The sequence below is a fragment of the Pongo pygmaeus genome, chromosome 1, assembly GCF_028885625.2.
Source record: "Pongo pygmaeus isolate AG05252 chromosome 1, NHGRI_mPonPyg2-v2.0_pri, whole genome shotgun sequence".
NCBI lineage: Eukaryota > Metazoa > Chordata > Mammalia > Primates > Hominidae > Pongo > Pongo pygmaeus.
This window is the reverse complement of record NC_072373.2, coordinates 159,904,000-159,924,540: the sequence shown is the minus strand read 5'-3', so window position 1 is coordinate 159,924,540 and position 20,541 is coordinate 159,904,000. Positions and strand designations below refer to the sequence as shown.

The following is a 20,541-nucleotide window of genomic DNA, read 5'->3' as shown; positions in this document are numbered from 1 at the left end:
CTGGCACGCTAGTACTGAGTCGATCATGATTTACCGAATGGCCCGGATGATGGGCAAAAAGAAGAGTCTGCTGGAGGGGGCCTAGGATTCCAGAAGCTTGGGGAGGCACACCCTAGGCTCGGGGAAGGAGAGAGGTGGAGAGGGGCTAGCACTCCTCACCGTGATTATCTTTCTGCCCGATATTGTGCGTGCGGATGAGAGAGGAGAGTCTCCTCACATCCCCCTTGAAGACGCACTCGTGCACCGGGTAGTGTGCGGGGCAACTGCCTCCATCCGCGACGACAGCAACGGGGTTGGTGCCGGCCAGAAGGGCCGGGGACTGGGAGGTGGCAGTCACGGAGGAATTGTGCAGCGGCAGAGCCGGGGCGCCGGGGGGATTGGATGAGGCCGGAGCTGCCTTCAGCTGTAGCCGGTGGTGATGGTTACTGAAGATCTTATGACAAGCTTTGCCGCCTTTGCCAATCCTGCTTCTGGTAAAGGTGCCGCCGAGGGCAGCCGCCGCTTCCTCATCCCCGGGCTCCAGCAGGTCTCCTTCTTCTTTGCTGGGCTTGTGGTCCCTCCGCAGTGAGCGGATCTTCTCCCCAGTCATCGCCGCCGCCAGGGGCAAGGGGGGGAATCGGGAGGCTCACCGCTGGCGACGGAGCTGGCGCTGCGGCGGCACAAGGCGATTAGAGCGGTGGCCAAGAGCCTCCAGCGCAGCATGAACTCCCACTGAGCCCCCGAGCCTGGGACAAACGCATCTCCCGGGGAAGAGCCGGCTCTCGCCTAGGCACGAAGGGACGCGCGCTCGCTGGGGGGAGCTAGAGCTCAGGTGCCCACGACACCAGGATCTCAGTCTCGCCGTCGCAGCCGCCGTCGCTGCCTCACACCGAAAAACAGGGCACGGCCATCTTCCTCTTGCTCCTCTCGCGAGAGCTCCCCCGGGAGTGAAGACAGAGGAAACACCGCGATAAGTGAGCCACCCGCTCCCTCCCTCGCACCTTCTATTCCCGGAATCACTAGGCGCCGGCGCCTCCGAGGCAGCGTGTTTCCGCCCAGAGCTGGAGTCTCCCAACTGCCAGCCGACCCCGAACCCGCACTCCCGCCAACCGCTCTTTTTGTGGGCGGTCGGAAACCACAGTCTGCGTTGGATATGTTCGGTGCATGTTGTAAACAACCACTTAAACCCTCCGGATCTGAGCCTCCCGCAGAGGAATGCAGAATGACGCCACGGCACGCAGGATGTGATGTCACTGAGATGCACAGGATACTCAATCAACATTTACTGAGCATCTACTTCGTGCCATATGTACGAAGCTAGCAAATATGTACAGCACCAGTACTGATTGCAAGGAGCACTGTAGAAGAAGAGTGACAGCCAAACAATTAAAAGCGGAGGCGGGGAGGTGGGTTGCACACAAAAAAGGGAGGGACGAATTTTAGTGTTGAGTTGTCAGGAAAGTCATAGAAAAGTTTAGGTGCTGACTTTGGAAAATGATGGGCTGTCCAGCAAACGGAAAGAGGGGAGGCCACTCAAATATTTATTAGATGAATGAATTTCGGGCAGATGTCAGAGTTAACATATATGAGGGTGGGGACACTCAAGGAGGGCAAAGGATCGTGTAGCTGAAATACAATTGTATTAGTTCATGGCCAACTTCAACCTAGTGCCAAACTCTGAAGAAATGTAAATCTGCCAACCATAAAACTTTAACAAAGTAACTAAAGCTGGCCACTGAGGACGTTAAGGATGGGGATTAGCAAAACATCCTAAAGATCTTCGTCCATTTAACTCTCCAAAGTCCCCCTATATTCTGAGAGCAAATACTTCAGATCTCTCTTTTTTTTTTTTTTTTTTTTTTGACAGAGTCTTTGTAGTCCAGGCTAGAGTGCAGTGATGCAATCTCGGCTCACTGCGACCTCCACCTCCCAGGTCCAAGCGATTCTCCTGCCTCAGCCTCCAGAGTAGCTGGGATTATAGGCCCGCGCCACTACACCAAGCTAATTTTTGTATTTTTAGTAGAGACGGGGTTTCACCATGTTGGCCAGGCTGGTCTTGAACCCCTGACCTCAGTGATCCGCCAGCCTCAGGCTCCCAAAGTGGTGGGATTACAGGCGTGAGCCACTGCGCCCGGCCAGATCTCTTATTTCTTAAAGTTTATACTACCGCTAACTCATCTCCGCAAACAAACAACTCTATGGGCCTCTCTTAATCCTCTCCGGTCACTCAACTTTTCACCTGCAATTTTCTTCCCAGTCTGTTCAGATAAATCTCTTTCTTCCTCTTCTTTCTTTTTCGGTGGAGTGGAGAGTTCCGTTTATGTTAAAACATTACCCAATCAGCAGTTCAAAGCATCCTCTTGAGACAGCAGTAGAGACTGAACAGATACATGCAATAATATTTGCTTCTTCCACAATAGCCAATATTTATTGTTAACGCTAAGCCAGGCAGTATGCTTGGCACTTTATATGCTGTTATCTCACCCTGATTAGCATTAATAGCCTCACTTGACAGTTAAAAAAACTTGCCCGATACTTCAATGCTAGAATGTGGTACAGTCAAATCTGACAGTAAGGCTAGAGAGAGAGGAAGGGCCAGGTCATGCCGGGCTTTGTATGTCATCTTAAAAGTTTACACTTGGCCGGGCGCGGTGGCTCACGCCTGTAATCCCAGCACTTTGGGAGGCCGAGGAGGGCGGATCACGAGGTCAGGAGTTCCAGACCACCCTGGCCAATATGGTGAAACCCTGTCTTTACTAAAAATACAAAAATTAGCTGGGCTTGGTGGCTTGTGCCTGTATCGCAGCTACTCGAGAGGCTGAGGCAGAAGAATCGCTTGAACCCAGGAGGCAGGGCTGCAGTGAGCTGATATCGTGCCCCTGCACTCCAGCCTGGGGACAGAGTGAGACTCCGTCCAAAAAAAAAAAAAGAACAGTCTTTTTAGAGATCTTTAAACAGGGAATAGCATAATGCAATTACCTTTTTAGAAAATTCAGTCACTCAGGCTGGATGCAGTGGCTCATGCCTGCAATCCCAGCACTTTGGAAGGCCGAGGCGGGTGGATCACTTGAGGTCAGGAGTTCAAAACCAGCCTGGCCAACATGGTGAAACCCTGTCTCTACTAAAAATACAAAAATTAGCCGGGCGTGATGGCGGGTGCCTGTAGTCCCAACTACTCGGGAGGCTGAGGCAGGAGAATCGGTTGAACCTGGGAGATGGAGGTTGCAGTGAGCCAAGATTGTGCCATTGCACTCCAGCCTGGGTGACAAGAGCAAAACTCGGTCTCAAAAAAAAAAAAAAAAATTAAAAAAAAGAAAATTCAGTCACTCATACTTTAGAAAAGTATGCATCAAGAACAGAACTTTTAAGAAGTATGCAGTAAATCAGATGATGAGAGCATGAACCAAGTTAGTAAGAGTAAGGCAGAAAAAGGTTTGAGTTTTTTAAAAATGAGTTCAATCTTAGCATATTGAGTTGAAAGTTGCTTATCTGTAGGGACTTAGATGGTCTACATTTTAGATATTTGCAAGTGATCCTTAGGCTGGATTCAGAAGTTATCATTACACAGTAATTAATGCTCCAGAAGTGGGTGAGTTCCCCAAAGAAAAGTTTATAGAATAAGAAATTAAGAAGGTCCATATAGAACAAAATCTTGAAAACACCAATATTCAAAGCGTGTGTATAGGGAAAGTGGCCAGCATCCTATTACTAAAAACCTACACCAAATAATATACCATTATACTTGTGAAGTATTCTATCACTAGAGTCTGAATTTGAAATTTTTTTATTAGTGGCTGTCACCCATGGATGTCACCCATGGAATGTGGAAACTCATAAGTATCCCTCCAGTAAAATCAAACACCATACATATCAAAAATAATATTCAGGCCAGGTGTGGTAGCTCATACCTGTAATCCCAACACTTTGAAAGGCCAGAGCAGGAGGATCACTTGAGGTCAGGAGTTTGAAAACAGCCTGGGCAACATAGTGAAACCCCATCTCTATCAAAAAATATAAAATATTAGCTACCTGTGGTGCTAAACACCTGTAGTCCCAGCTACTCAGGAGGCTAGGGTGGGAGACCCACTTGAGCCTGGGAGTCCAAGGCTGCAGTGAACTAGGATTGCACCACTGCACACCAGCCTGAGTGACAGGTATCCTGTCTTTAAAAATACATAAATAAATATATATATATATCATCTTTTATTTATTTATTTATTTTATTTATTTTATTTTATCTTTGAGACAGAGTTTTGCTCCTGTTGCCCATGCTGGAATGCAATGCTGTGGTCTCAGCTCAATGCAACCTCCGCCTCCTGGGTTCAAGCAATTCTCCTGCCTCAGCCTCCCAAGTAGTTGGGATTATAGGTCTCCACCACCATGCCAAGCTAATTTTTGTATTTTTAATAGAGATGGGGTTTCACCATGTTGGCCAGGCTGAGTCTCAAACTTCTGACCTCAGGTGATCCGCCCACCTCGGCCTCCCAAAGTGCTGGGATTATAGGCATGAGCCACCACACCAAGACTTATTTTTTGTTGTTTTTTTGAGATGGAGTCTCATTTTGTCAGCTAGGCTGGAGCACAGTGGCGTGATCTCAGCTCACTGCAACTTCTACCTCCCATGCTCAAGTGGATCCTCCCACCTCAGCCTCCCAAGTACTGGGACTACAGGGCCGGGCTAATTTTTGTATTTTTTTGTAGGGACTGGGTTTGGCCATGTCACCCAGGCTAGTCTCAAACTCCTGGACTCAAGCCATCAACCCACCTTGGCTTCCTGAAGTGATGGGATTACATGTGTGAGCTACTGCCCCCAGCCCATTCATTATTATTTTTATTTTTTATAGAGACTGTGTCTCACTATGTTGGTCAGGCTAGTCTTGAACTCCTAGGCCCAGGTGATCCTTCCACCTCGGCCTCCCAAAGTGCTGAGATTACAGGTGTGAGCCACTGCACTTGGTCCCATCCATTATTTTTAAGAGCTTGTAAAAATGACAGAAATGTAAGATTACAATATATTATAAAAAATGATAGAAATATGATTGTAATACATTATGAAAAATACAAGGATTGAAATTATATAAGCTCCCAATACAATATAGAAAAGGAAGTCATTAATTCTATTTGGGAAAAATAGAAATTGGATGATCAGAAAAGCTTTCTGGGGCTGGGCATGGTGGCTCATGCCTGTAATCCCAGCACTTTGGAAGGCCGAGGTGGGCAGGTCACTTGAGGTCAGGAGTTCAAGATCAGCCTGACCAACATGGTGAAACCCCATTTCTACAGAAAAATACAAAAAGAATCAGCCAGGCATGGTGACATCTGCTTATAGTCCCAGCTGCTCGGGAGGCTGAGGCAGGAGAATGGCTTGAACCCAGGAGGCAAAGGTTGCAGTGAGATTGCACCACTGCGCACACCAGCCTGGGCGATAGAGCGAGACTCTGTCTTAAAAAAAAAAAAAAAAAAAAAAAGAATTACATCAAATTTTATCTCTTCTTAGCACAAGTATTTTTTTTTAACTTGGCATAGAATTCAGAGCCAGGAAATTTTGTTGAACTAACCTTCCAAATTAAATTTAGCATGTCATTCTATTATGAACGTATGCCACAAACCACAATAGTATTAGCATTAGTAGTACCTGTGACTTCACAACCAAAAAAACCACAGGTATTTTCATTTCACGTAACAGTTGCTGTAGACAACTCAAAATTTCATTTATAGTCATTAGTACCTCTAAAATTATCTTAATAGGTATGCTCATTGCTATATCTTGTTCTTTAATTAGTTAGTAAAGAAGCATATACATTACTGTATTACAAATTTGCTTTTAAAATATTTTGTTAGCTATTTCAATACTCAGAATTTCCTTTTAATCCAAAATATTTTATGCATTTAAAAACACTGTTCTGAAAATGGGTCCCTAGGTTTCTCCACACTGCCAAAGAGTCAATGGCACAAAAACAGAAGTTAGGAACTTCTTCTTAGGAATCTTTGATGATACCTGCCCATTCGTCTCCTTTTCTCTCCTATCCAACAAACCCATCGTTCTGAATTAGGTGTCCCTCCTTTGTCTTCTTTCTGATTTCCCATTGTAACTTCTGCATGCCTCCTTGATATTCTTGTCTGGTCTCAATTAATCCTTGGAGCTCTCTGAGCACTGGAATCATGCTGATCATTGCTGTATGCACAGTGCCCTATAGGGAGTGAATGCTTAATATTAATAATAAGCAGTTGTTGAATTAATCAGTCTATTAGAACACAAAACCCCAAGTATCTACAAGGTACTAAGGCAACTGCAGACTCAGTAATGAGATGCTAAATAAACTTCTTAAATAATCCCAATATAACTACACTGAAATTAGCTGCTACACTCTTGAATTCTTACATGAAGCCAAAGAGTAGATACATCATTTAGGACTTTTTGTTTTTCATATACAAGTAACAATAAATTCAATTGAAATAGGGTTAAATTAAAGGAATGTATTGACTTACATACCAGAAAGGTGCAGAGATAAGTCTTCAAGAGTGGCCCCTCAGGATCCCATGTCAGTTTTTCAGTGAATCTCTCAGTGTTTCTCTCTGTATGAGGAGGCCTCCCCAGGCCAGCTTCCTTCAAGAACACAAGATAGCTGCCAGCAGGTAAAAGCAGCCACGTGCTTCCTTCTTAAGGTCCAAAGGAGTTACTGCTCCCACATAAATCTGGAGTATGACAGTCACAAGATAACTCAGTCCAATCTGTGTCCCAGAGAATGGTGATTGGCTCAAGCCTTGGTTATCTGACAAATCCCTGTGAAGGAGGGTTACTCAGATTAGTTTCACCCAATCAGGATTGATCTTAGAGCCGGAGGTGGGGCCCAGCTCTCCAAACAGTTAACTGTTTCATAATGGGAATGAGGTGGGGAATAATGTTGGAGAGACAAATGCAAGAGTGGTCAGCAAAAGTACTATATCCAAAGACTTAAAACAGGATTTTACTTCAAAAAAATCTGTTATCACAGTGTCTTGAATTCAATATGATAAAATATGTAGTGATTATTAATTATATCGATATGTAATGAGTAAATCACTGGTAAACACTGTATTTACTTTTTATTCAAATTTTACCAAGATAGAATGCAATCCAACAATTCAAGTATAGAACTAAACTACTGGCCAGGCGCAGTGGCTCACGCCTGTAATCCCAGCACTTTGGGAGGCTGAGGCGGGTAGATCACCTGAGGCCAGGAGTTCGCGACCAGCCTGGCCAACATGGCGAAACCCTGTCTCTACTAAAAATACAAAAATTAGCCGGATGTGATGGTGCACCCCTATAATCCGAGCTATCCGGGAGGCTGAGGCAGGAGAATCGCTTGAACCTGGGAGGTGGAGGTTGCAGTGAGCCGAGATTGTGCCGTTGCACTCCTGCCTGGGCGACAGAGCTAGACTCCATGCCACAAGGAAAAAAAAAAAAAAACTGGAAACTAAACTACTGAATTTGCTAGGTAATACTCTGTAGTTCTACAAATTAGCAAATTAATTTCTCTCCTGGTGTAGTTAACCCAAATAATGCTCAATTTGCCTTGAATAGCAGAAAGCTTCTGAAAAATGAATGTTTTTCAACTTTTTCTAATGAGAGTTTTGTTAAGTAGTTTATCTGCTCACCAACACAAAACACTGACTAGACAGTTGAATCTGGCTCTAAGAAAGAACATTCTGAATTTTGCCAGAAATTTATGTATCTGTATTAGCCCTACACAAAGGACCTAATCCCTGTCCTCGTGTCTTCATTTAACAAAAGCAGTAGTATGGTAACATGAAATACAGAACAACAGTACTGTACAAAATAAAATCTCACTCGTTATATTTTTTAAATGTATCAACAGACTTCCAATTAGGATCTGTAGTTACTAACCTTACTCAATTCTCATTGCATTGCATACTAATAATGTTTCTAATGTAAACATTAGTGCAAGTTTAGTCTACATCTTTTTTCTTTCATCTTCTCTGAAGATTTGTGTTTTATATTCTCACAATAATCTGGAATATGATTTCCTACACTCCACAATGGTTGAACAAGATCTAGGAGTCTTTTGTTTGATAGATGACAGAGCTATCTAACTAATGAGGTAATTGTCTCTGAAATCTGATGACACAACAGTACACTGACAGATGAAAATAACAAACCATGTAAATCAATACTTTCTTCACACATTTTACTTCCATCTCCCTGGGACTCAGCATTTTTCTCTTTCCTCTAAATCTGCCCCCTTCCTTTCTCAGAGGCAATGCAGAGCACTTTCCCTTTCTTCTACAGTTTCTGATCAGTGGTTATCAGTGATTTTGTAAAATTTCTCTTAAGTAATCAGAAAAAAATCTGAGAAGCAGGGGTTGCCAAGGAAACCAGAGCCAATAACAGCTGGAAGTTCCTGAAGGAAGAAATTCCTTTGAGACAGAAAAAACCTACAGATTGATTTGGAGGAAGAGGGAGAAAAAATGCCAGGAGCACAGTGAAAGCTGAGTCAATGAGATGAAAAGGATCAGATAAAGTAAAACATTCATAATTAAAATTATTTTTAGATCGACAAAGGCTAGAAACAAGAGAATTAGAACAGAGAGAGGAATAGGTTTTTTAGTGAAAGAAGAGGTTAAGACACAATGGGTAGGTCCAACACTTTGGAAGACTGAGGCAGGTGGATCACTTAAGGCCAGGAGTTCGAGACCAGACTGGCCAACATGATGAAAACCCATCTCTACTAAAAACACAAAAATTAGTCAGGTGTGGTGGTGCATGCCTATAATCCCAGTTACTATAGAGGCCGAGCAGGAGAAATGCTTGAACCTGGGAAGCGGAGGTTGCAGTGAGCCAAGATCCAGCCTGGGTGACAGGGCAAGACTGTCTCAGAAAAAAAAAAGGCACAATGGGTAGTGTGTAAGAGATTAAATGGTATAGATAGACAAGGGTCAGTACATGTGTCCATAGCTTCCTAGATATGTTTTATTTTAAATTACTTTATTGCTCAGAATATATGTAACTACATTCTGTATCTGTAGTCTAAATACTCCGGGCCGGGCACAGTGGCTCACTTCTACAATCCTAGCAGTTGGGGAGGCTGAGGCGGGTGGATCACCTGAGGTCAGGAGTTTGAGACCAGCCTGGCCAATATGGCCAAACCGCATATTGTATTTTTAGTTTCTCCTAAAAATACAAAAATTAGCTGGGCGTGGTGGCAGGCGCTTGTAACCCCAGCTACTCAGAAGGCTGAGGCAAGAGAATCACTTTTACCTGGGGGCAGAGGTTGCAGTGAGCCGAGATCATGCCACTGCACTCCAGCCTGGGTGACAGAGCAAGACTCCATCTCAAAAATAAAATAAAATAAAAATTCCTCAAGAACAACTAACTCAAAACTTCCAAAATGAAACTCATCTCCATCAGCAATCTCACTGACCAAATCCATATTTCACTTCTCATTACCTTTGACTCCTCCCTTGCCATGAGGCAGGAAAATAGGATCTGGAGGCAGGGAACATAAGGCCAATTCACACTTCAGCTATGACAGGAAATATCCTCTCCATCAGGTGTATGCTGTAAATAACTTTGTAATTTTACTTCATCCTGTCCATTTACATAGAGTGTAACACAAGTAACCAATGGAATCCTCTAGGGGGTATTTACGCTCCCAAAAAAATCTGTAACAGGTCCTTTGAGCCCCTGTGCTGCTCCCACGCTGTGGAGTGTACTTTCATTTTCGATAAAACCCTTCATTCCTTCCTTGCTTTGTTTGTGCGTTTTGTCCAATTCTTTGTTCAAGATGCCAAGAACCTGGACCCCCTCCACCGTTAACAGCTATAAACCCCACATTCAACCAGTCACAAAATCTTGACCTTTCTACCTACTGCAGAACTGTAAAATGGAACTATTTCTCTTGATTTTTCCACTGCTGATGAAGAGTCAAACTCTGTGAAATATTTGAAGAGATTTATTCTGAATCAAATATGAGTGACCATGGCCTGTGACACAGCCCTCAGGAGGTCCTGAGAACATGTGCCCCAGGTAGTCGGGTGCAGCTTAGTTTTATACATTTTAGGGAGGCACGAGACATTAACCAAACACCTTTAAGAAATACATTGGTTTGGTCCAGAAAGGCAGAACAACTTGAGGTGGTGAGGGAGACTTCAGGCTATTGGTAAATTTATTTGTTTTTGTTTTGTTTTGTTTTGTTTGAGACAAGTCTCCTTGGGACACCCAGGCTGGAGTACAATGGTATCTCAGCTCACTGCAACCTCAGCTTCTTGGGTTTAAGCAATTCTCCTGCCTCAGCCTCGTGAATAGCTGGGACTACAGGCGTGTGCCACCATGCCTTGCTAATTTTTGTATTTTCAGTAGAGACGGGGTTTCACCATATTGGCCAGGCTGTTCTTGAACTCCTGACCTCGAGTGATCTGCCTGCCTTGGCCTCCCAAAGTGCTGGGATTACAGGCCTGAGTCACTGTGCCCGGCTTATAGGTATATTTAAACATTTTCTGGTTGACAATTGGTTGAGTTTCTCTAAAGACCTAGAATTAACAGAAAGGATTGTCTGGCTTAAGATAAAGGATTGTGGAGACCCAAGTTCTTATTTGCAGAGGAAGCCTTCAAGTACTAGGCTTCAGAGAGAAGAGATTGTAAAATGTTTCTTATCAGACTTAAAGTCTGTGCTGATGTTAATGATGAAGAGGTATAATGAGGCATGTTAGACCACCACTTCCCATCAGCACCTGAAACAGTCTCTGCGGTTAAATTTTAAGAGCCGTGAATGAGGAGGAAGTCCATTCAGATAGATGGTTGGAAGGGGGATCTTAGAATTTTATTTTTGATTTATACCACTAGCCATATTTGGGTTCAGGCTACTATCACTTGAAACTGTCTCCTAACTGATCTGTGACTCCCATTTCCCACCTGTGCTTGCACACACAAAACCTCACATCACTCACCCCTTGGATTGCCAGATGTATCAAATAAAATTACAGGACACCCAGTTAAATTTAAAGTTCAAATATACAACAACTTTTTAGTATAAGTGTATCCCAAATAGGACAGGGATATTTGTAATACTTGAGATATTGTCCCGTGCAGTATTTGGGATGTACTTACACTAAAAAAAAAAAATTGTTGTTGGCCAGGCGCAGTGGCTCATGCCTGTAATACCAGCACTTTGGGAGGCCGAGGTGGGTGGATCATGAGTTCGGGAGATTGAGACCATCCTGGCTAACACAGTGAAACCTCGTCTCTACTAAAAAATACAAAAAATTAGCCAGGCGTAGTGGCGGGTGCCTGTAGTCCCAGCTACTTGGGAGGCTGAGGCAAGAGAATGGCATGAACCCGGGAGGCGGAGCTTGCAGTGAGCTGAGATGGCGCCACTGCACTCCAGCCTGGGCGACAGAGCAAGACTGCATCTCAAAAAAAAAAAAAAAAAATTATTGTTTATCTGAAATTCACATTTACCTGGGCACTTCTGTAAACCAAAAATAAAATTGTAAAGCCCCCCAGTCATCTGAATGGACTTCCTCCATGGCCAGGGAGCTCTTAAAATTTAACCTGAGAGGCTGGGTGCAGTGGCTCACGTCTGTAATCCCAGCGCTTTGGGAGGCCGAGGCAGGCGGATCACCTGAGGTCAGGAGTTTGAGACCAGCCTGGACAACATGGTGAAACCCCATCTCTACTAAAAACACAAAAATTAGCTGAGCATGGTGGCAGGCGCCTGTAACCCCAGCCACTTAGAAGGCTGAGGCAGGAGAATCGCTTGAACCCAGGAGGTGGAGGTTGCAGTGAGTTCAGATTGTGTCATTGCTCTCCAGCCTGGGTAACAAGAGTGAAATTCCGTCTCAAAAAAAGAAGAAAAAAATTAACCTAAGACTGCTTGAGGCCATGATGAGAAGTGGGGGTCGGACCTGCTTCATGATACCTCTCAGGCATTAACATCAACACAGACCTTAAATCTGACAAGAAGCATTTACAATCTATTCTCTCTGAAGCCTGCTACCTGGAGACTTCATCTGTATGATAAAACTTTGGTCTCTGCAAGCCAGACATTTCCTTTCTATTGATCCCAGGTATTTAGATAAACTCAACCAACTGTCAACCAGAAAATGTTTAAATCACACTGGAAGCCCTCCCCACCCACCACTTTGAGTTGTCCTGCTTTTCTGAACCAAACAATGTATTGCTTAAATGTATTTGATTAATGTCCCATGTCTCCCTAAAATGAGTAAAACCAAGCTGCTCCAGGACCACCTGGGGCACATGTTCTCAGGGCCTCCTGAGGTCTGTGTCACAGAACATGATCACTCATATTTGGCTGAGAATAAATCTCTTCTAATATTTTACAGATTGACTCTTTTCGCCGACACCTTGTATTTCATCTGGCAACCTTACTCACCCCTCAACCATTTGTTTGAGTTGTTTAGAGTTATGGATTTGGTTAAAGTACAAAGCCAAATGTGTGGGAATAATAATGCCAAATTCAAGATAGTGGTTTCAATGGAGCACGAAGGAGAAAAACACCATCAGGGGTATATAAGAAAATTCTACTGTGTGTGTTTGTATTGTATATGTATTTTTAATTTTTGCTTTTTAGGTTTTTCCTCTTTTTAAAGAGTACTTATGTGACTTTTTTTTTCTGTGATAGGTCTTGTCAACGGAAAGGGGTCCCTATCCAGACCCCAAGAGAGCGTTCTTGGATCTCTTGCAAGAAAGAATTCGAGGCGAATCCATAGAGTAAGGTAAAAGCAAGTTTATTAAGAAAGTAAAGGAATAAAGAATGGCTACTCCGTAGACAGAGCAGCGGCACAGGCTGCTCAACTAAGAATACTCAGTTATTTCTGTATACCCTAAACAGGGGGTGGATTATTCATGAGTTTTCCAGGAAAGGGGTAGGCAATTCCTGAAACTGAGGGTTCTTCTCCTTTTTAGACCATATAGGGTAACTTCCTGACATTGCCATGGCATTTGTAAACTGTCATGGGGCTGGTGGGAGTGTCTCTTAGCATGTATTATAATTAGCATGTATTATAATGTATTATAATTAGCATATAATGAGCAGTGAAGATGACCAAGAGGTCACTTTTGTTATATATAAAGTTTTGGTGCCGCAAAAGAAGTAGCACTTGAATATAAAATTTTCTTTTTAATTCTCAGCAAGGCAAGTTACTTCTATATAGAAGGGCGCACCCTTACAGATGAAACAATGGTAAGCACTCATTTGGACAAGGGAAGGGAAGGGGTTCTTATCCCTGAAGCACATGTCCCCTGTTGCTGTGTCATTCCCCTATTGGCTAGGGTTAGACTGCACAGCCTAAACTAATTCCGATTGGCTAATTTAAAGAGAATGATGAGGTGAGTGCGTTGGTGGGAGTCAGGGCAGAGCAGGTAGCAGGTAATTGGAATGAGTTAGGGTGGAGCCAGTGATTGGAATGTAGGGTGGAGCAGGTGATCAGAATGAGTCAGGGTGGAGTAGGTAATTGAAAAAGATTGCTCTATGAGGAAGTTTAAAAGTAGAAGGCAAAGAATTGAACATACTGACATATTAATTCTTTGAAAAGAAATTTAGAACTCATATCTAATACCATCTTACTTTTGGTGGGTTTTGGATGGCTTCTTTGCCGCATGCTGTTTTATCAGCAAGGTCTTTGTGACTTGTATTGTGCCGACCTCCTTAACTTCCTGGGAATGCAGCCTAGTAGATCTCAGCCTTAGTTTACCCAGCCCCTATTCAAGATGGAGTCACCCTGTTTCAAACACCTCTGACAGTCTTGCTCTGTCACCCAGGCTGGAGTGTTGTTGGTTCACTGGAACACGAGTACTTATGTTTTATTTCTTAAGCTTAGTGATGTGTGTCAGGCCTCTGAGCCCAAGCTAAGCCATCATATCCCCTGTGACCTGCATGTATACATCCAGATGGCCTGAAGCAAGTGAAGAATCACAAAAGAAGTGAAAATGGCCGGTTCCTGCCTTAACTGATGACATTCCACCACTGTGATTTGTTCCTGCCCCACCTTAACTGAGCGATTAACCTTGTGAAATTCCTTCTCCTGGCTCAGAAGTTCCCCCACTGAGCACCTTGTGACCCCCGCCCCTGCACGCCAGAGAACAACCCCCTTTGATTGTAATTTTCCTTTACCTACCCAAATCCTATAAAATGGCCCCACCCCTATCTCCCTTCACTGACGCTCTTTTCGGACTCAGCCCACCTGCTCCTAGGTGATTAAAAAGCTTTATTGCTCATGCAAAGCCTGTTTGGTGGTCTCTTCAGACCAACGTGCATGACATTTGGTGCCGTGACTCAGATCGGGGGACCTCCCTTGGGAGATCAATCCCCTGTCCTCCTGCTCTTTGCTCTATGAGAAAGATCCACCTACGACCTCTGGTCCTCAGACCAACCAGCCCAAAGAACATCTCACTAATTTTAAATTGGGTAAGTGGCCTCTTTTTACTTTCTTCTCCACCCTCTCTCACTCTCTCAACCTCTTTCTCCTTTAAATCTTGGCACCATCCTTCAATCTCTCCCTTCTCTTAATTTCAGTTCCTTTCCTTTTCTGGTAGAGACAGAGGAGACGCGTTTTATCCATGAACCCAAAACTCCAGTGCAGGTCACGGACTCAGGAAGACAGTCTTCCCTTGGTGTTTAATTACTGCGGGGATGCCTGCTTGATTATTCACCCACGTTTCAGAGTTGTCTGATTACCGTGGGGACGCCTGCCTTGATCCTTCACCCTTAGTGGCAAGCACAACTTTCTTGGGGGGCAAGCACCCCCCACCCCTTCTCTCCGTGTCTCTACCCTCTCTTTTCTCTGGGCTTGCTTCCTTCACTATGGGCAACCTTCCACCCTCCAGTCTTCCTTCTTCTCCCTTAGCCTGTGTTCTCAAGAACTTAAAACTTCTTCAACTCACACCTGATCTAAAACCTAAATGTTTATTTTCTTCTGCAATACCACTTGACCCCAATACAAACTCGACAATGGTTCCAAACAGCCAGAAAACAGCACTTCCGATTTTTCCATCTACAAGATCTAGATAATTCTTGTCGTAAAATGGGCAAATGGTCTGAGGTGTCTGATGTCCAGGCATTCTTTTACGCATCAGTCCCTCCCTAGTCTCTTTTCCCAATGTGACTCATCCGAAGTCCTCCTTCTTTCCCTCCTGCCTGTCCCCTCAGTCTCAACCCCAAGTGTCACTGAGTCTTTTCAATCTTCCTTTTCTACCGACCCATCTGACCTCTCCCCTCCTCCCCAGACTGCTCTTCCTCAGGTCACTCCCCGCCAGGCTGAATCAGGCTCTGATTCTTCCTCAGCCTCTGCTCCCCGACCCTATAATCCTTCTATCACCTCCCCTCCTCACACCAGGTCCAGCTTACAGTTTCATTCTGTGACTAGCTCTCCGCCACCTGCCCAATAATTTCCTCTTAAAGAGGTGGCTGGAGCTAAAGGCATAGTCAAGGTTAATGCTCCTTTTTCTTTATCCGACCTCTCCCAAATCAATTAGCATTTAGGCTCTTTTTCATCAAATATAAAAACCCAGCCTGGTCCATGGCTCATTTTGCAGCAACCCTGAGAAGCTTTACAACTCCAGACCCTGAAAGGTCAGAAGGCCGTCTTATTCTCAATATGCATTTTATTACTCAATCTGCTCCCAACATTAAATAAAGCTCCAAAAATTAGATTCTGGCCCTCAAACCCCACAACAGGACTTAATTAACCTCACCTAGATGGTGTACAATAATAGAGTAGAGGGAGCCAAGTAGCAACATATTTCTGAACAATTCCTTGCCTCCACTGTGAGAGAAACCCCAGCCACATCTCCAGCACACAAGAACTTCAAAATGCCTAAGCCGCAGTGGTCAAGCATTCCTACAGGCTCTCCTCCATCAGAATCTTGCTTCAAGTGCTAGTAATCTGGCCACTGGGCCAAGGAATGCCCGCAGCCCGGGTTTCCTCCTAAGCCATGTCCCATCTGTGTGGGACCCCACTGGAAATTGGACTGTCCAACTCCCCTGGCAGCCACTCCCAGAGCCCCTGGAACCCTGTCCCAAGGCTCTCTGACTGACTCCTTCCCAGATCTTTTTGGCTTAGCAGCTGAAACTGATGCTGTCCAATCACCTCAGAAGCCTCCTGGACCATCACAGATGCTTTTGGTAACTTACAGTGGAGGGTAAGTCCATTCCCTTCTTAATCAGTACGGAGGCTACCCACTCCACATCACCTTCTCTTCAAGAGCCTGTTTCCCTTGCCTCCATAAGTGTGGGTATTGATGGCCAGGCTTCTAAACCTCTTAAAACTCCCCAACTCTGATGCCAACTTGGACAACATTCTTTCATGCACTCCTTTTTAGTTATCCCCACCTGCCCAGCTCCCTTATTAGGTCGAGACATTTTGATTAAATTATCTGCTTCCCTGACTATTCCTGGGCTACAGCCACACCTCATTGGCACCCTTTTTCCCAGTTCAAAACCGCCTTCACATCCTTCCCTTGTATCCCTCCACCTTAATCCACATGTATGGGAAAACTCTACTCCCTCCTTGGTGACTGATCATGCACCCCTTACCATCCCATTAAAACCTAATCACCCTTAGCCTGCTCAACACCAGTATCCCATCCCACAGCACACTTTAAAAGGATTAAAGCCTGTTATCACTTGCCTGTTACAGCATGGCCTTTTAAAGCCTATAAACTCTCCTTACAATTCCCCCATTTTACCTGTCCAAAAACTGGACAAGTCTTACAAGTTAGTTCAGGATCTGTGCCTTACCAACCAAATTGTTTTGCCTATCCACCCCGTGGTGCCAAACCCATATACTCTCCTATCCTCAATACCTCCCTCCACAACCCATTATTCTCTTCTAGATCTCAAACATGCTTTCTTTACTATTCCTTTGCACCCTTCATCCCAGCCTCTCTTCACTTTCACTTGGACTGACCCTGACACCCATCAGCCTCAGCAACTTACCTGGGCTGTACTGCCGCAGGGCTTCACGGACAGCCCTCATTACTTCAGTTGAGTCCAAATTTCTTCCTCATCCATTACCTATCTTGGCATAATTCTTCATGAAAACACACATGCTCTCCCTGCCGATCGTGTCCAGCTGATCTCTCAAGCCCCAACCCCTTCTACAAAACAACAACTCCTTTCCTTCCTGGGCATGGTTGGATACTTTTGCCTTTGGATACCTGGTTTTACCATCCTAACAAAGCCATTATATAAACTCACACACACAAAAAACCTAGATGACTCCATAAATCGTAAATCCTTTCCCCACTCCCCTTTCCATTCCTTAAAAAACAGCCCTAAAAGCTGCTCCCACACTAGCTCTCCCTAACTCATCCCAACCCTTTTTTCATTACACACAGCTGAAGTGCAGGGCTGTGCTGTCGGAATTCTTATACAAGAGCCAGGACCGCACCCTGTAGCCTTTCTATCCGAACAACTTGACCTTACTGCTTTAGGCTGGCCCCCACATTATTCTGGATACCGCACCTGACCCCCATGACTGTCTCTCTCTAATCCACCTGACATTCACTCCATTTCTCCGTATTTCCTTCTTTCCTGTTCCTCACCCTGATAACACTTGGTTTATCGATGGTGGTTTCACCAGGCCTAATAGCCACTCATCAGCAAAGGCAGGCTATGCTATAGTATCTTCCACATCTATCATTGAGGCTACTACTCTGCCGCCCTCCACTACCTCTCAGCAAGCTGAACTCATTGCCTTAACTGGGGCCCTCACTCTTGCAAAGAGACTACGCATCAATATTTATACTGACTCTAAATATGCCTTCCATATCCTGCACCACCATGCTGTTATACGGGCAAAAAGAGGTTTCCTCACTACACAAGGGTCCTCCATCATTAATGCCTCTTTAATAAAAACTCTTCTCAAGGCTGCTTTACTTCCAAAGGAAGCTGGAGTCTTTCATAGCAAGGGCTATCAAAAGACGTCAGATCCCATCACTCAGGGCAACACTTGTACTGATAAGGTAACTAAAGAAGCAGCTAGCATTCCAACTTCTGTCCCTCATGGCCAGTTTTTCTCCTCAGTGGTCACTCCCACCAACTCTCCCACTGAAACTTCCACCTATCAATCTCTTCCTACACAAGGCAAATGGTTCTTGAACCAAGGAAAATATCTCCCTCCAGCCTCACAGGCCCATTCTATTCTGTCGTCATTTCATAACCTCTTCCATTTAGGTTACAAGGTTCTAGCCCGTCTCTTAAAACCTCTCATTTCCTTTCCATCGTAAAAACCTATCCTCAAAAAATCACTTCTCCGTGTTCCATCTGCTATTCTACTACTCCTCAGGATTTTCTCAGGTCCCCTCCCTTCCCTACATAACAAGCTCGGGGATTTGCCCCCACCCAGGACTGGTAAATTGACTTTACTCACATGCCTCAAGTCAGGAAACTACAATACCTCTTGGTCTGGGTAGACACTTTCACTTATTGGGTAGAGGCCTTTCCCACAGGGTCTGAGAAGGCCACCATGGTCATTTCTTTCCTTCTGTCAGACATAATTCCTCAGTTTGGCCTTCCCACCTCTATACAGTCTGATAACGGACTGGCCCTTACTAGTCAAATCACCCAAACAGTTTCTCAGACTCTTGGTATTCCGTGGAAACTTCATACCCCTTACCATCCTCAATCTTCAGGAAAGGTAGAACAGACTAATGGTCTTTTAAAAACATACCTTACCAAGCTCAGCCACCAACTTAAAAAGGACTGGACAATACTTTTACCACTTGCCCTTCTCAGAATTTGGGCTTGTCCTCAGGATGCTACAGGGTACAGCTCATTTGAGCTCCTGTATGGATGCTCCTTTTTATTAGGCCCCAGTCTCATTCCAGATACCAGCCCAACTTGGACTGTGCCCCAAAAACTTGTCATCCCTACTATCTTCTGTCTAGTCATACTCCTATTCACCATTCTCAACTACTTGTAAATACCCTGCCCTTGTTTACACTGCCGGTTTACACTTTTTCTTCAAACCATCATAACTGATATCTCCCGGTTTTAACTCAAACCGCCACCCTTAAGTCTCTCTAAAGTGGATAGATAATCTTTGCTCACAAGGTACACTCCAATACTTTCACCCTGATGAAGTCCTGTTCTTTACTTTTATACTCACTCTTATTCTCGTTTCAGTTCTTATGCCACCCTCTACCTCTCCCCAACTATCTCCACAATGTTATCAATCTCACTCACTCTCTCCTAGCCATTTCTAATCCTCCTTTAACAAACAATTGCTGGCTTTGCATTTCTCTTTCCTCCAAAATCACTGAGGCCTTGACTTACTCACTGCTAAAAAAAAAAAGGGGACTTTGTATATTTTTAAATCGAAAGTGTTGTTTTTACCTAAATCAATCTGGCCTGGTATATGACAGCATAAAAAAACTCAAGAATAGAGCCAAAAAACTTGCCAACCAAGCAAGTAAGTATGCTGAACCCCCTTGGGTACTCTCTAATTAGATGTCCTGGGTCCTCCCAATTCTTAGTCCTTTAATACCTGTTTTTCTCCTATTCTTATTCAGGCCTTGTGTCTTCTGTTTAGTTTCTCAACTCATCCAAAACCATATCCAGGCCATCACCAATCATTCTATACAACAAATGCTCCTTCTAACAACCCCACAATATCACCCCTTACCACAAAATCTTCCCTCAGCTTAATCTCTCCCACTGTAGGTTCCCACGCCACCCCTAATCCTGTTCGAAGCAGCCCTGAGAAACATCGCCCATTATCTCTCCATACCACCCCCCAAAAATTTTTGCTTTCCCAACACTTCAATACTATTTTATGTTATTTTTCTTAATAATATAAGAAGACAGGAATGTCAGGCCTCTGAGCCCAAGCTAAGCCATCATATCCCCTGTGACCTGCATGTATACATCCAGATGGCCTGAAGCAAGTGAAAATCACAAAAGGAGTGAAAATGGCCAATTCCTGGCTTAACTGATGACATTCCACCATTGTGGTTTGTTCCTGCCCCACCTTAACTGAGTGATTAACCTTGTGAATTTCCTTCTCCTGGCTCAGAAGTTCCCCCACTGAGCAACTTGTGACCCCCGCCCCTGCACACCAGAGAACAACCCCCTTTGACTGTAATTTTCCATTACCTACCCAAATCCTATAAAACGGCCCCACCCCATCTCCCTTTGCTGACTCTCCTTTTGGACTCAGCCCACCTGCAGCCAGGTGAAATAAACAGCTTTATTGCTCAAACAAAGCCTGTTTAGTGGTCTCTTCACTGGATGCGCATGACAATGTATATGCAGATTTTTAATATTACTATGCATTTTGTGTCTGTGAAATATTTATAATAAATTTTTTAAGTCTTCAATAGAGCACTAGACAAACTCTAAAGAATCTAACATGGATTACAAATGCCTTCACAGTTTTGCTGACCTTGTTTATGTCTCTAATCTTGCCACTTTCAGTTTGTACACTATAGTTTGGTCATTCATATTTATTCCTCAGAAGATCTCCAAGCCTGTGCCTGTACTCTGCTCTGTTTCCCTTCCTCTTCTCATTGAGTCTCACCTTAACTGTCAATATCTTCTCTGG

General features: G+C 44.3%; 1 protein-coding gene and 1 pseudogene across 2 annotated transcripts in view; one reads left to right on the top strand and one right to left on the bottom strand.

The window, feature by feature from the left end:
* Nucleotides 1–1,049, bottom strand: part of ANKRD13C (ankyrin repeat domain 13C) — a 94,058-nt gene extending 93,009 nt beyond the window's left edge. Inside the window, exon 1 of one of the 2 annotated variants that reach the window (XM_054482936.2) lies at nucleotides 160–1,049. In XM_054482936.2, coding sequence (XP_054338911.1) covers nucleotides 160–589 — 430 coding nt within the window. In that variant the 5' untranslated portion in view covers nucleotides 590–1,049. The remainder of the gene's footprint in view (nucleotides 1–159) is intronic. The other variant, XM_054482928.2, reaches the window with a different exon arrangement.
* On the top strand, nucleotides 1,016–13,925 carry LOC134738528 (putative uncharacterized protein ANKRD13C-DT; annotated as a pseudogene).
* Nucleotides 13,926–20,541: the final 6,616 nt, after the last annotated feature.